Source organism: Pristis pectinata, chromosome 19, assembly GCF_009764475.1.
Source record: "Pristis pectinata isolate sPriPec2 chromosome 19, sPriPec2.1.pri, whole genome shotgun sequence".
Lineage (NCBI taxonomy): Eukaryota > Metazoa > Chordata > Chondrichthyes > Rhinopristiformes > Pristidae > Pristis > Pristis pectinata.
The window spans coordinates 40,305,199-40,318,831 of NC_067423.1; the positions used below are offsets into that span (position 1 = coordinate 40,305,199).

At 47.9% G+C, this 13,633-nt stretch overlaps 1 protein-coding gene across 2 annotated transcripts in view; it reads right to left on the bottom strand.

Moving 5' to 3' along the window:
• itpr2 (inositol 1,4,5-trisphosphate receptor, type 2) overlaps positions 1 to 13,633 on the bottom strand; it is a 286,274-nt gene that overhangs the window by 128,090 nt on the left and 144,551 nt on the right. For both annotated transcript variants that reach the window (XM_052034332.1, XM_052034331.1), the window contains exons 24-29: positions 12,917 to 12,968; positions 10,096 to 10,261; positions 7,627 to 7,794; positions 4,575 to 4,664; positions 3,119 to 3,247; positions 2,883 to 3,005 (exon numbers count right to left, since the gene is read on the bottom strand). In XM_052034332.1, coding sequence (XP_051890292.1) covers positions 2,883 to 3,005; positions 3,119 to 3,247; positions 4,575 to 4,664; positions 7,627 to 7,794; positions 10,096 to 10,261; positions 12,917 to 12,968 — 728 coding nt within the window. The remainder of the gene's footprint in view (positions 1 to 2,882; positions 3,006 to 3,118; positions 3,248 to 4,574; positions 4,665 to 7,626; positions 7,795 to 10,095; positions 10,262 to 12,916; positions 12,969 to 13,633) is intronic.

Sequence of the window (13,633 nt, forward strand, 5' to 3'; positions counted from 1 at the left end):
ACTGCTCTGCCCGTGACCGCAAGAAACTGCAGAGAGTTGTGGACACAGCCCAGCGCTTCACAGAAACCAGCCTCCCCTCCGTGGACTCTGTCTATACCTCTCGCTGCCTTGGTGAAGCAGCCAGCATAATCAAAGACCCCACCCACCCAGGTCATTCTCTCTTCTCCCCTCTCCCATCAGGCAGAAGATACAGGAGCCTGAGGGTACGTACCACCAGGCTCAAGGACAGCTTCTAACCCACTGTGATAAGACTAGTGAACGGTTCCCTCATACGATGAGATGGACTCCTGACCTCACAATCTACCCTGTTATGATCTTGCACCTTATTGTCTACCTGCAATGCACTTTCCTGCAGCTGTGACACTTTACTCTGTATTATGTTATTGTTTTTACCCTGTACTGCCTCAATGCTCTGTGCGATGAATTGATCTGTCCAAATGGTATGCAAGACAAGTTTTTCACTGTACCTCAGTACAAGTGACAATAATAAACCAATACCAATACCAATGTGCAGGCGGAAGAGATTTAGTTTAACTTGGCATTGTGTTTGGCACAGGCATTGTGGGCTGAACGGCCTATTCCTGTGCTGTTCTGTTCTATGTGCTATGTTCTAATCTAAGAGTGGGGGAGTATGGTACAGCTTTAGAAAACATTGGTTAGGCCATTGGAATACTGAGTACAGATCTGGTCACACACTGTAGGAAGGATGTGATTATACAGAAGAGTGTGCAGAGGAGATTCACCAGGATGTTGCCTCTATTGGAGCATTTCAGTTATGAGGGGAGACCAGAGAGGCTAGGTTTGTTGTTCCTGGAACAGAAGACGGTGAGGGAGGACCTGATAGATGTATATAAAATTACGACGGGTGGAGATAGTAAGAAAATTTTCCCTGTAGCGAGGTATCTCTGTAGCGAGTTTAGGTTTAAGGTAAAGGATAGGAGATTTAGAGGGGATCTGAGGAACTTGTTAGGTAGTTGGACTGTGAAGGGGTGGTGGAGGCAGAGACTCTCCCAACATTAAGTAGTATTTAAGTGAGCACTTGAATTGCCAAGGCATAGAAGGACGGAAAACAAAACAAAAAGTAGTGCAGATGGGTGCTCGATGGTCAACATGGATGTGGTGAGTCAAAGGGCCTCTTGCTGTGCTGTATGCCTTTATGACCCCACGTGTGCACATCAAGTGGAAAACATGCCATTTTCTTCATGGAAAGTACACCAAGCACTTCCAGGCAGAAGGAATGGTGTTGACGTAGCTGGAGGAGCAGTAAGAGGACAAATGAAGGAAAGGAGATGTTCACCTGGATGCTGCCTGGATTAGAGGACATGTGCTATAAGGAGCGGTTAGACAAACTTGGGTTGTTTTCTCTGGACTCAGTGGAGGCCAAGGTGAGATCTGATGGAAATTTATAAAATTATGAAAGGCATAGGTAGAGTAGACAGCCAATATCTTTCTCCCAGGGAAGAATGTCTAACATTAGGGGGCATTCATTTAAGGTGAGAGTGGGTAAGCTCAAAGGAGATGTGGGGGCCAAGTTTTTTCACACAGGGAGTGGTGGGTGCCTGGAATGCGCTGGCAGGGGTGGTGGTGGAGGGAGATACAATAGAGGCATCTAAGGGGCTCTTACACAGGCAGAGAATGGAGGGATATGGACATTGTGTAGGCAGAAGGAATTAGTTTAGTACGGCATTTAATTACTAGTTTAATTAGTTCAGCACAACATTGTGGGCCGAAGGGCCTGTTCCTGTGCTGTACTGTTCTATGTTCTATAATAAGCTTTAAGGTTTGCAACACCTCAAGAAGCTTCACATCCAATGAGCTTCATGGCTGAAGTACTTAGACTATTGCACTGCAGAAAGGTTAGCGGCACAGCATGATCCTGTAAATACTTATGACATAAGTGGCCAGGTGTCCATTTTAATGATATTGATTGAAGCAAATTATTGACCAGGGCACCTCTACATTTCTTCAAGCGAGTGCCATCAGACTCTGTAGCCCCACCTGATGCTGAAGACAACACCTCAGTTTAGCAATGAAAGCAGAAAATGCTGGAAACACTCAGGAGGTCAGGCACCACCTGTGGACAGAGAAACAGTTAACATCTCGGGTTTGCTGACCTGCTGAGATTTTCCAGCATCTTCTGTTTTATTTCAGATTTCCTTTATCTACAGCTTTGTTTCAATTTTCCTCTTAGCTTATCTGCAGTAAGGCACTACCTAGTGAAGCATTAAGTCTCTAGTATATGGTTGTTTAATTAAGATAAGATCTTTATTAGTCACACGTACATCGAAACACACAGTGAAATGCATTGAGTGTTCTGGGGGCAGCCCGCAAGTGTTGCCACGCTTCCGGCGCCAACATAGCATGCCCATAACTTCCTAACCTGTACGTCTTTGGAATGTGGGAGGAAACTGGAGCACCCGGAGGAAACCCACACAGACACGGGGAAAACGTACAAACTCCTTACAGACAGTGGCCGGAATTGAACCCGGGTCGCTGGCGCTGTAATAGCGTTATGCTAACCGCTACACTACAGTGCTGCTAACCACACTACCGTGCCTGCCCCTTGCACATTATCTGCCCCCAGAACACTCTACGCAAAAGATGCATTTCACTGTGTTTCGATGTACATGTGACTAATAAAGATCTTATCTTATAGAATACACCGCAGATTCGCCAACTTGTAGGACATGCTGATGTTTACCATGAGAGGTGAAAGATCAGTCGCGAGCATACGCCACAGAACAAACTGAAGGGGTAACTTGTGCAGAGTCTTTACAGCAATTGTGATAGGAGGCAACGTGTGAAATTTTTCACTGCAACCTTCAGTGGGACATCACTTGTAGCTGACAAAGATTACATCTGTTGAAAATCAGGTTACTCACACCAGGAGTGAGGAACAAGTTGAGGTGTTTATGGAGGAGGGCCTGGTTCTGTGGATTCCCTGCACAGAAGTTCTGCACAAATCCATGGGCCAAATTCATAATTTCATTCATCTTGGTATCCGTCTGAAAAATAAAGTTGACACCGATGAGATTCGGATCATTTTCTGAGGAAAATTTACTTGCGACATTCAAGTTCTGGATGCCCCGTGGTTGTGGAGTTGAAACTCTAAGGTTACCTTCTCATAGGGGATCTGTAAGAGGTCCAGCACCGCAGTGTGAGCTCCCATATTCTTCAGTAGCCGCTGCTGCTGACTCCTGCTTCTCCTCGCACTCTGTATGCAGAGCTTACTGAGACGGAGCAAGATCTGAAAAGGGTAAACGAGGAAGGCCGTCAGGCTCAGCCTGAGAAGCCACCAAGAGGTTGCTGTGACAACTGCGGAAAGGACGTCAACATAACAAATGGATTGACCCATCACGAGCGGTTAAAGAATGAAACTTTGGAGTTGAGAGGAATGAGGGGTGATCTTATTGAAAGGCGTAAGAGGAGACATGACAGGGTATGTTGAGACAATTCCACAGATGGGAGAATCCCGAACAAGGGGACATTGTTACAAGATTAGGGGGCAGCCAGGTGAAATTGAAGTGCCTAGGAACTCCTGGTGGTGAAAATTCTCAGGTTATGAAGGCTAGTTCATTGGGGGTACGAACAGATAAATCTTTGAAAAATCCGGGGAATTGAGGGTTCTGTGGAACGGTTACAGAGGAGGACTTGAGTCCTGGTCCAGATCAACCGTGATCGTATTGAAGGGCTGAGTGTCCCCTTTGACACGCACCGACTTTTATCAATGCACTATAGAAAGCATCCTATCCGGATGCATCACGGCTTGGTACGGCAACTGCTCTGCCCAGGACCACAAGAAACTGCCGAGAATTGTGGACACAGCCCAGCACATCACGGAAACCAGCCTCCCCTCCATGGACTCTGTCTATACCTCTCACTGCCTTGGTGACGCTGCCAGCATAATCAAAGACCCCACCCACCCGGGTCATTCTCGCTTCTCTCCTCTCCCATCAGGCAGAAGATACAGGAGCCTGAGGGCACATACCACCAGGCTCAAGGACAGCTTCTACCCCACGGTGATAGGACTATTGAATGGCTCCCTTATACGATGAGATGGACTCTTGATCTCACAATCTACCTTGTTTGACCTTGCACCTTATTGTCTACCTGCAATGCACTTCCCTGCAGCTGTGACACTTTACCCTGTATTCTGTTATTGTTTTTACCCTGTACTACCTCAATGCACTGTGTAATGAATTGACCTGTACGATCGGTATGCAAGACAAGTTTTCCACTGTACCTCAGTACAAGTGACAATAATAAACCAAAACCAATACCTACTCCTGCTCCTTTTTCCTTATGCGCTTACATCCTTAAATACTCATCCAAGTGACTTCCAGACATGATTCCTGGCTTAAAGACATTAGCTACTCGAAAAGGCTTAAAGAGTGAACTTCCAGGAGGCACCACTTTGTTCAAACAACCAGACCATAAGGAGGAATAAACGAGGCCGTTCTGCATGAATCAGAATGTGCGACACAAACTGAAAGGGACCTGCGTTGTGAGCCGTTACGCACTGAAGAAAGAGGGTGCTGGTGTGCATGGCAATGGGGCTCCCAATGTTCACCCACCTCCTTCACAATCCTGTAGTTATTACTGCTGTTGCTGTCTATCTGAGGTCTTTTGTTGCCGTCTTGTACGGGACTCAGAATTCCTGGATCCTTCAAGGTCAAGTAAACAAAAGGAATCAAGGTTACAGGACCAGGGACAGAATACAGCTTTAAAATGATTTCTTAATTAAACCAGATCTAAAGCGGTGAACTTGGTCACTCCGCTCCACAGAGCTGCAGGCAGGATGACCCAAGCAGGGGATGTCGCTGCCAAGGCAGATACTAACACGAAAAACTGCCGAGTTCTTGTGATAAAACTAATCTTCAGCCCAATTAATCAAACTGCACCAGATGGCCTTTTTATTTTTATTTCAAACCTGTATTTTGTTCATAACACTTGCAACGCATGAGTTAGCAAATTCATGTGTTGTCAGTCACAGTACAATACAGAGCATTCCATTAGTAATTGATTTACTACTGTCACATGCTCCGAGATACAGTGAAAAGCTTTTGTTTGCATGCTGTCCAGACAGATTATTCTGTACATAAAGACATCAAGATAGTACAAAAAAAAGCAGAATGCAGAATATAGAACATAGAACATAGCAGTGTTACGGTTACAGAGAAAGTGCAGTGCAGAGAGACAAATGAAGTGCAAGGGCCACGGTGACGTAAATTGGGAGATCAGGAGTTCATCCTTATTGTACAAGAGGTCCATTCAAGAGTTTTATAACAGCAGGGTAGAAGCTGCCCTTGAACCTGGTGGTGTGCGTTTTCAAGCTTTTTACCTTCTGCTCAGCGGGAGAGGGGAGAAGAGAGAATGACCGGGGTGGGAGGGGTCTTTGACGATGTCGGCTGCTTTCCCGAGGCAGCGGGAGGTGTAGACGGAGTCAATGGAGGGGAGGCTGGTTTGCGTGATGGACTGGGCTGTGTTCACAACTCCCTGCACTTCCTTGCGGTCTTTAACGTTGTGTCAGCAATAACATCAAATTTTCATGATTTCCATGATTAAACAGTCCAAGAGACTTTTATACGGTACCGACCCTCGGTGTCCAGTGGTTGGAGTCCCTGAAACTGTGGCCTTTCCCGCTCAGAGCCTTTGTGACAGCTACACCAAGCTTCCCTCAGAACCTTGGGGTGTACCAGTTACACCAAGGCTTTATTCTGAAGCGAGTTTGAAAAAGGCAGTGGCTGTTGTGGGAGAATGGTGAGGAGGAGATACAACACAGTACTTCGTTCAAACCAGAGGACATCAGTTACGTCGAACCATGCAGGCAAGAGGTTCCACGTTAGGTACAATCAGAGGGCCCAGAGGAAGGTGAACACTTTTCACAAAGGCACGTTGATGATACACAGACAGATTGACTTGCATAGGGACACAGACAGGTTGAGTGAGTGGGCCAGAGCTGAGAGGTAGGAGTTTTAAAGAGATGTTGAGGGGGAAATTTTTTTTACATGAGCGTGGTTGATATCTGGGCCATGCAGCCAGGGGAGGTGGTAGAATTGGATACAATTTTAAGAGGCATTTCGACAACACTTAAATAGGCAAAGGCATAGAAAGATACAGTGCGAGAGGAACGGAGCTGACGACATAATATTGCTCTGTTTCTATTGAGAAATTTTAGTCCATTTTTTTCTGTTCTTTTTGTTTTTTCTTTAGCTTAGTTTGGTTTGATATATTGTTTATAATTTTTCTTATTGTCTTGGGGATTTTTTTTTCTTTCTTTTATATTTTATAATAAATTTTTTTTCTTTTATATTATATTCATTCACTAACAGATCGTTGGATCTGCAGATTTTTTTATACTTTATTGTTCTTTATGATTATCCATGCCATGATTGTTCTCCTGATCTCTTTGTATTACATGTATAAACATTGATATATTAATCTGTATTAATTTGAAAACTAAAAAAAGATTGAAAAAGAAAGAAAGATACAGTGCTAAGGTGGGCAGGCGGGATTAGTGTGGATGAGCAAGAAGATCGGCGTGGATGTGGTGGGCCTGTTCCTGTGATGTACGACACTGACTCTAAGTCGGCAGATGGATTACAGTGCAAAAAATGTGAGGCTTGCCTTTTTGAGCAGAGGAATAAAAAAGCAAATTATTGTCTAAGTGGATTGAGACTGCAAAACATTGTCAGACCCAGGAATTGGAAGGTCATAGTGCATGAAACACAAAGCAAGTAATTAAGAAGGTTAGTGGCATGTCGGCCTTTATTGCAAGGGATATGGAGTATAAAACCAAGGCAGTTATTTACAGGGTGCTGGTGAGACCGCACCTGGAGTACTACCTACAGTTTTGGTCTTCCGTACTTAAGTATCTTCACTGGGGACGGTGTGGAGAAGGTTTGTGTGGGTGGCTTCTGGAAAGACGAGGTTGGTGTATGAAGAGAGGTTGTGCAGGTCGGGCCTGTGCTCATTGGAAGTTAGAAGAATAAGAGATGATTTTATTGAAATAAGTTTCTGAGGGAGACTGACAGGGTGGTTGCTGAGAGGATGTTCCTCCTGGTGGGGAACCAGTGCAATTAGACAGGGTTTAAGAGTGCAGTTCTCCTTTTCCAAAACTTGATTCAGACCAAGTCCTTGATGCACAATATTTAACACTAATGGTGCTGCTTCATTAATTGAGCTGAAAATAGGCGTACCACAAAAAATTAAATATAGCATTAATCCACTATAACACTAGACAATCCAATTTAAAGTTATGGCAACTATGTTAAAAACCATCTTCATGTTACAGTCGGGGACTAAGTTTCCTCTTAAACATAAAAGAGGCAACAGATATTTTAATCGCACTGGAAAAATTCCAGGGTCACCTTTAGAGGCAGCTTGAAGCCCAGAAATGATCGCAATTAATGAAAAGAGAAACGACGGTTAATTTAACCTGGGGGTTTGGCCAGTTTTGAGAGAGGCCCAGGTCGCTTTTAAACAACCAACAAAAAAAAGTCACAGATGCTTAAGTTGTTCCAGCATAACTTGTACTTTAAACATTGCAGCGGTTAGAGTGAATTAAGGCAGAGTGCAGTGAAACTCCAGTGGGATGGGAACACCAGGCCCGAATCGTTAACAAACCTCGGCCTTCACATCGTCTGCTCCTTCACCCTGGTTCTCACTGTTACCGTAGCTTCCTTTCTTCTCCACCCAGAGCTCCGACTTTTCCACCGTCAGACGCAACAGATCCAAGTCAGCTTTGATCTGCTTGTAGTTGTCCACATCCTGGGAAGACACCAGTAACTGGACCTGAAGCACAGAAGGAAAGGCTGTGAATACTGGTGAGATGGGTTCCACACACCATGGCTCTTTCACGTGCCAGTCAAAGAAAAACATCCTGTGCTTGTGATCAGATTCCAGACCTTTGGCCTGACCCCTTGCAATCCTTGTTACTTCCTTCAGACCGAGAATCCTCCAGAAGCTCCACATTCCCGCAGCTCCAGCTTCACCTGAGTCCCAAACGTCTTTCGCCCCAATACCGGAAGCGAGGCCTTCTGCTTGCCAAGCGCCTGACTCCACAATTCCCTTTCCCAAACCTTTATACTTCAGCCTCTCTCTCCCATATTCCGGGTAGGCTCACTGGGAATATGACCTGGCCTTTCCTGTTACCTTTGTGCCCCGATGTGACTCTGCATGACGTCATTCCCTATGCAGCACTCCTTCTGGGGAATCAGGAAGGGATTTTCGCCAGGTTACTCTGGGAGAGACCATCATTGGCCATTCCTGGGAGAGCAAGATCTTCCCACCGCAAAGCTGACCCTGTCCATTTACCTTAGGGCACAGCCCACACAGCACTGACCTCTGATGCTGCTGTTAATCCCCTAGTCCATCCTTCACAAGATCACAAGACAAAGGAGCATGAGTAGGCCATTCGGCCCATCGAATCTGCTCCACCACTTCACCATGAGCTAAACTATTTCCCATCTGGCCCCAATTCCCAGCCTTTTCCCCATATCCATTGATACCCTGACTAACTAGATACCTATCAATCTCTTCCTTAAACACCCCCAATGATCGGGCCTCCACAGCTTTATGTGGCAACAAATTCCATAAATCCACGACCCTCTGCTTTCTCTGCATCTCTGTTCTAAATGGGAACCCTCTAATTCTAAGACTGTGCCCTCTGGTCCTGGATTCACCCACCATGGGAAACAACTTAGCCACATCTACTCTGTCCAGTCCTTTCAACATTCGAAATGTTTCTATGAGGTCCCCTCTTATTCTTCTGTACTCCAGTGAGTACAGTCCAAGAGCCGACAAACGATCCTCATATGTCAGCCCTTTCATTCCAGAAATCATCTTCATAAATCTTCTCTGAACCCTCTCCATCCTTCTCCCTCCCCCACCCCATCAGCCCAATCACCCTCCCCCATTCCTCCTCCTTCCCCCACACATACACCCCCGCGAGCTTCGAACTGCTCCCCCAGCTGAACCCGGCCTCAGTTCTAACATCAGGAGCTTGGCGTTGAGGACAATGGACCCAATGGGTGCCGCTGGTGAGGCACTGCATTTATTGCCTGTCCCTACCCATCAGTGAGATGGTGGTGATGGACAGCTTGCATGTACCATTGGGATACATACAATGGGACCTCCGCTGCTGTCTGCGTGGAGTTTGCATGTTCTCTCTGCGACCGTGTGGGTTTTCCCCCGGGTGCTCTGGTTTCTGCTCACATCCTGAAGACATCCAGGTTGGCAGGTTAATTAAGTTGCTGTAAATTGTCCCTGGTGTGTAGGTGAGAGGTAGAATTCATGGGGAGTTGATGGGAACGTGGGGAGAGTAAAATGACATGCCTTTATTATCGAGCCACTGAGTCCAAGAGTCAGGAAGTTAGGCTGCAGCTTTATAAAACTCTGGTCAGGCCACATCTGGAGTATTGCATTCAATTCTGGTCGCCCCATTACAGGAAGGAGGTGGAGGCTTTGGAGAGGGTGCAGAAGAGGTTTACCAGGATGCTGCCTGCATTAGAGGTCACGTGCTATAAGGAGAGGTTGGACAAACTTGCGTGGTTTTCTCTGGAGCAGCGGAGGGTGAGGGGAGACCTGATAGAGGTTTATAAAATTATGAGAGGCATAGACAGTGTAGACAGCCAGTATCTTTCTCTCAGGGTCGAAATGTCCAATACTAGAGGGCATTCATTGAAGGTGAGGGTTTAAGTTCAAAGGAGATGTGCGGGGCAAGTTATTTTACACAGAGAGCGGTGGGTGCCTGGAATGTGCTGCCGGGGCAGTGGTGGAGGCAGATACGACAGAGGCGTTTAAGAGGCTCTTAGATAGGCAGGGAATAGAGGGATATGGACATTGTGTAGGCAGAAGGGATTAGTTTAGTTAGACAGTTAATTACTAGTTTAATTAGTTTGGCGCAACATGGTGGGCTGAAGGGTCTGTTCTTGTGCTGTACTGTTCTATGTTCTAGTGTAGGATTGGGGTAAATGGGTGCAGACTCAGTGGGCTAAAGGGGCTGTTTCCATGCCACATAACTCCAGGACTAGAAGTGGAGGAAGAGGACTCTGGACGTCGGAGCTGCCGCAACTATTCAACGAGGATCAGTACCTGTTTAAAAGCCTGGAGGAGCTCTGCTCTTTGGCTGAAATGCTTGAAGAGCAATTGCAGGGCACCGGACACCAGCGGGGGATAGTCGTGCATGATCAGGTGGACAAGAACTCGCAGGAACGTCCGCCCCCCTTCGTCGTCCAGTTCCACCGGGTTCCTCTCCTGACTGCAGAAGAAACGTGGCGAATCGCCACCGGCCACAAGTCAATTCGGGAGAGAGCCAGCCGGGGATTTTAACAGCCGCCGCACGTCCGCACAAGTGCTTCCCATTAGGTGGCGCTACGATTACCATGTGCAGAGAGTTGTGGACACAGCCCAACGCATCGTGGAAACCAGCCTCCCCTCCTTGGACTCTGTCTTTACCTCTCGCTGCCTCGGTGAAGCAGCCAGCATAATCAAAGACCCCACCCACCCGGGACATTCTCTCTTCTCTCCTATCCCATCAGGCAAAAGATACAGGAGCCTGAGGGCACATACCACCAGGCTCAAGGACAGCTTGTATCCCACTGTGATAAGACTATTGGACGGTTCCCTTATACAATGAGATGGACTCTGACCTCACGATCTACCTTGTGACCTTGCACCTTATTGTCTACCTGCACTGCACTTTCTCTGTAGCCGTGACACTTTACTCTGTACTGTTACTGTTTTTACCTGTACTACCTGAATGCACTCTGTACTAACTCAATGCACTGTGTAATGAACTGACCTGTATGATCGGTATGCAAGACAAGTTTTCACAGTACCTCAGTACAAGTGACAATAATAAACCAATACCAATGCCAATGTCGGGAAGATCACCACCAACATAGACACAGCAAGATCCCACAAACAGCAATGGGATAGAGGGCAGGTGTGTTGGTTGGGGAGTAAGCACGAAACAGGGGACCTTTAAAGTGGCCTCACCCGGCGCCCACCCGAGAGAGCAGACCAGTTCTGGGTTGAAGGGCACTAACACCTACCACACTACGGCACTCTCCTTGAGGTGCGGATTACAGGCGAAAGCCTTTGGAGCTCGCCTTCAGTCTGTGCCCTTCTGCCTCAGAGGTGAGGGTGCCGGCATTGCATTGAAGTGACAGCTAACGGCCTCAACAGGCGAAGGGCTCACCTCGGCCGTGTCATCGCGAGGAGGGGGCATTGGCTTAAGGGCACTGAAGGTTGCTTGGTGGGGTGGGGGGGGGGGGGGGATGATTCCTTCTGTAAGTCGCCACACAGACGGAAGTGGTGGAGATGTGATGGGAACCCCACCCAACATTCACCAACAGCTCATTGTTCATGGTGAGGGAGGGGGGAGAGGAGCTGGGGTGCGGGGGGGGGGTGGAATAGAACTGCTTTTAGCCAAGGAGGGGGATGCTGGGAGGAACTCCCCATGTGCGATGGAAAGGAACTGGAATACTCTGGGATCTCGCCTAGTGCTCTGGATGAGATCCAAGGGACTTCTCCCTGTGTCTGTGTGGGTTCCCTCCCTGTGTGGGTGCTCCGGTTTCCTCCCACATTCCAAAGACATACGGGTTAGGAAGTTGTGGGCATGCTGTGTTGGCACCGGAAGCGTGGCGACACTTGCGGGCTGCCCCCAGAACACTCTACGCAAAAAGATGCATTTCACTGTGTGTTTCGATGTACGTGTGACTAATAAAGATCTTATCTTATATAAGTAGTGGTAAAGGAATCATTGCAGAATTATATACAGAGGGAGAGATGTGTGGCCGGGCCCTGCTGTGTGGGGATGCTTACTGCAAATCCCTGCTGCCCCCCCACTGCTGTGTCATCAACAAGCTCAATGGCCATTGGGTTTCTTACCACAGAGAGGCATATTGGCTGGGGAGAGCTGTGGGCGGAAATAGGGAGAAGAGGAGAGAGCAACTCCTGTCACATTCGACAGGAGGGGGGACGAGAGACACCACAGGATCAGGGTGGCATGTCCGTACACAGCCAACAGCAACGGCCGACACCCTACGCCAAACCCTCCCCTCCCCTCGGACGAGCTCAGTGGTGGCTGCTGACCGTGGGGCCTTGTTACCATGGAGAGATTACCTGGGCCAGAGGGAAGGCCGAGGGTTACTGCTGAGAGCAGCCCCCGCCCCATCTGGCAGATCTGGTTGCCCATTCAACACACAAGGAGCTGCCGGTCCTCGCCGTGTTAGCCAGCGGACAGCTCCCACATCGCAGCGCGGCCCGCCCCAGTCCACCCAACACTGAGCTGCGTGATGTCATTACTGGCGAGCCGCCAGTGCGGGGGTGCAGGCACTCTCCGGAGTCCCAACATGGTGGGGGAGCAGGGGGCTTACACCGAGCTCCCGGCGCCCTGGTTGCAGGCACAGCTTGAGCAGGGGATCTTTTATTTAAAGTGCTGGGGAAGAGGGAGTTGTGCCTCTGAGCATGCAGACTGAAGGATCAACACCACTGCAACAAATCAGCACACTGTCAGTAGCGCTAACTGGTGATCAGTGTGGCGATATTTTTTTACCTGATGTATTATAAGTAGAAAAGTTCTGGGATCAAGATAACAAACATGGCTTGTTTGATTTTATGAGTTATCGATCTATTTGCGACCATGGCTGTAAAAAGATGTGTAGGGTCCTGACTACGTGTAAATTGGGCAAAGGTGAATTGGCCGGTCGTTTCGCCACTCTCCTGGTTACGTTGGTGGGAACAAGAATGAATGGAGATCTAAAACAGGCTCCTGGCTCACCATCAAATACTTGGCAGCATCACGCAGGTTCTCCCGACACACTGCACTAGCGCCAGAGTCACAAACTACCCCAAATTGCCTTTTAGAAATAAAAGGTGGAGACTAAAACCAGGTGACAGTGGCTCATACCTTCCTGCAAACATTGTCTCTGCCTGCTCTCCAATGGCCTCCAGGTCTGGGACTGTAGAAAACAAAGCAGAAGGTTAGAGGTAGTGGCTGTGATAAAATCAAACTCCAATACCTCTCCACTATCTGTGAGAACATCAAAGGTAGCAATGGCCCCAAAGCAAATACAGGGTCATTTTGATTTTGGTACAATAGATGTGACATTGGTTCAGTTGCCTATTTCCCTTCTCTCCCAATTGAAATAAGCAGAGAAACACACACGGACACACACACACACGGATGGATGGGCGCGCGCACACACACACACACACACACACACACACAGAGGCACACACACACAGATGGACGGATGGACACATGGACACACACACACAGGCACACACACGGACGGACGGACAGACGGATACAAACACACAGATGGACAGATGGACACACGGACACACACACACAGACACACACACAGATGGACGGACAGACGGACACACACACAGATGGACGGGTGGACACACGGACATACACAGACACACACTGTCGGTCACACACAGACACACACACACATAAACACAGACACACGCATACACACACACACATACACACCATACACACATAGAGGCGCGCACGCACACGCACACACACACACACACACACACACACACACACAGATGGACACACGGACACACACACACACCACACGCACATACACATGGACACACACACACA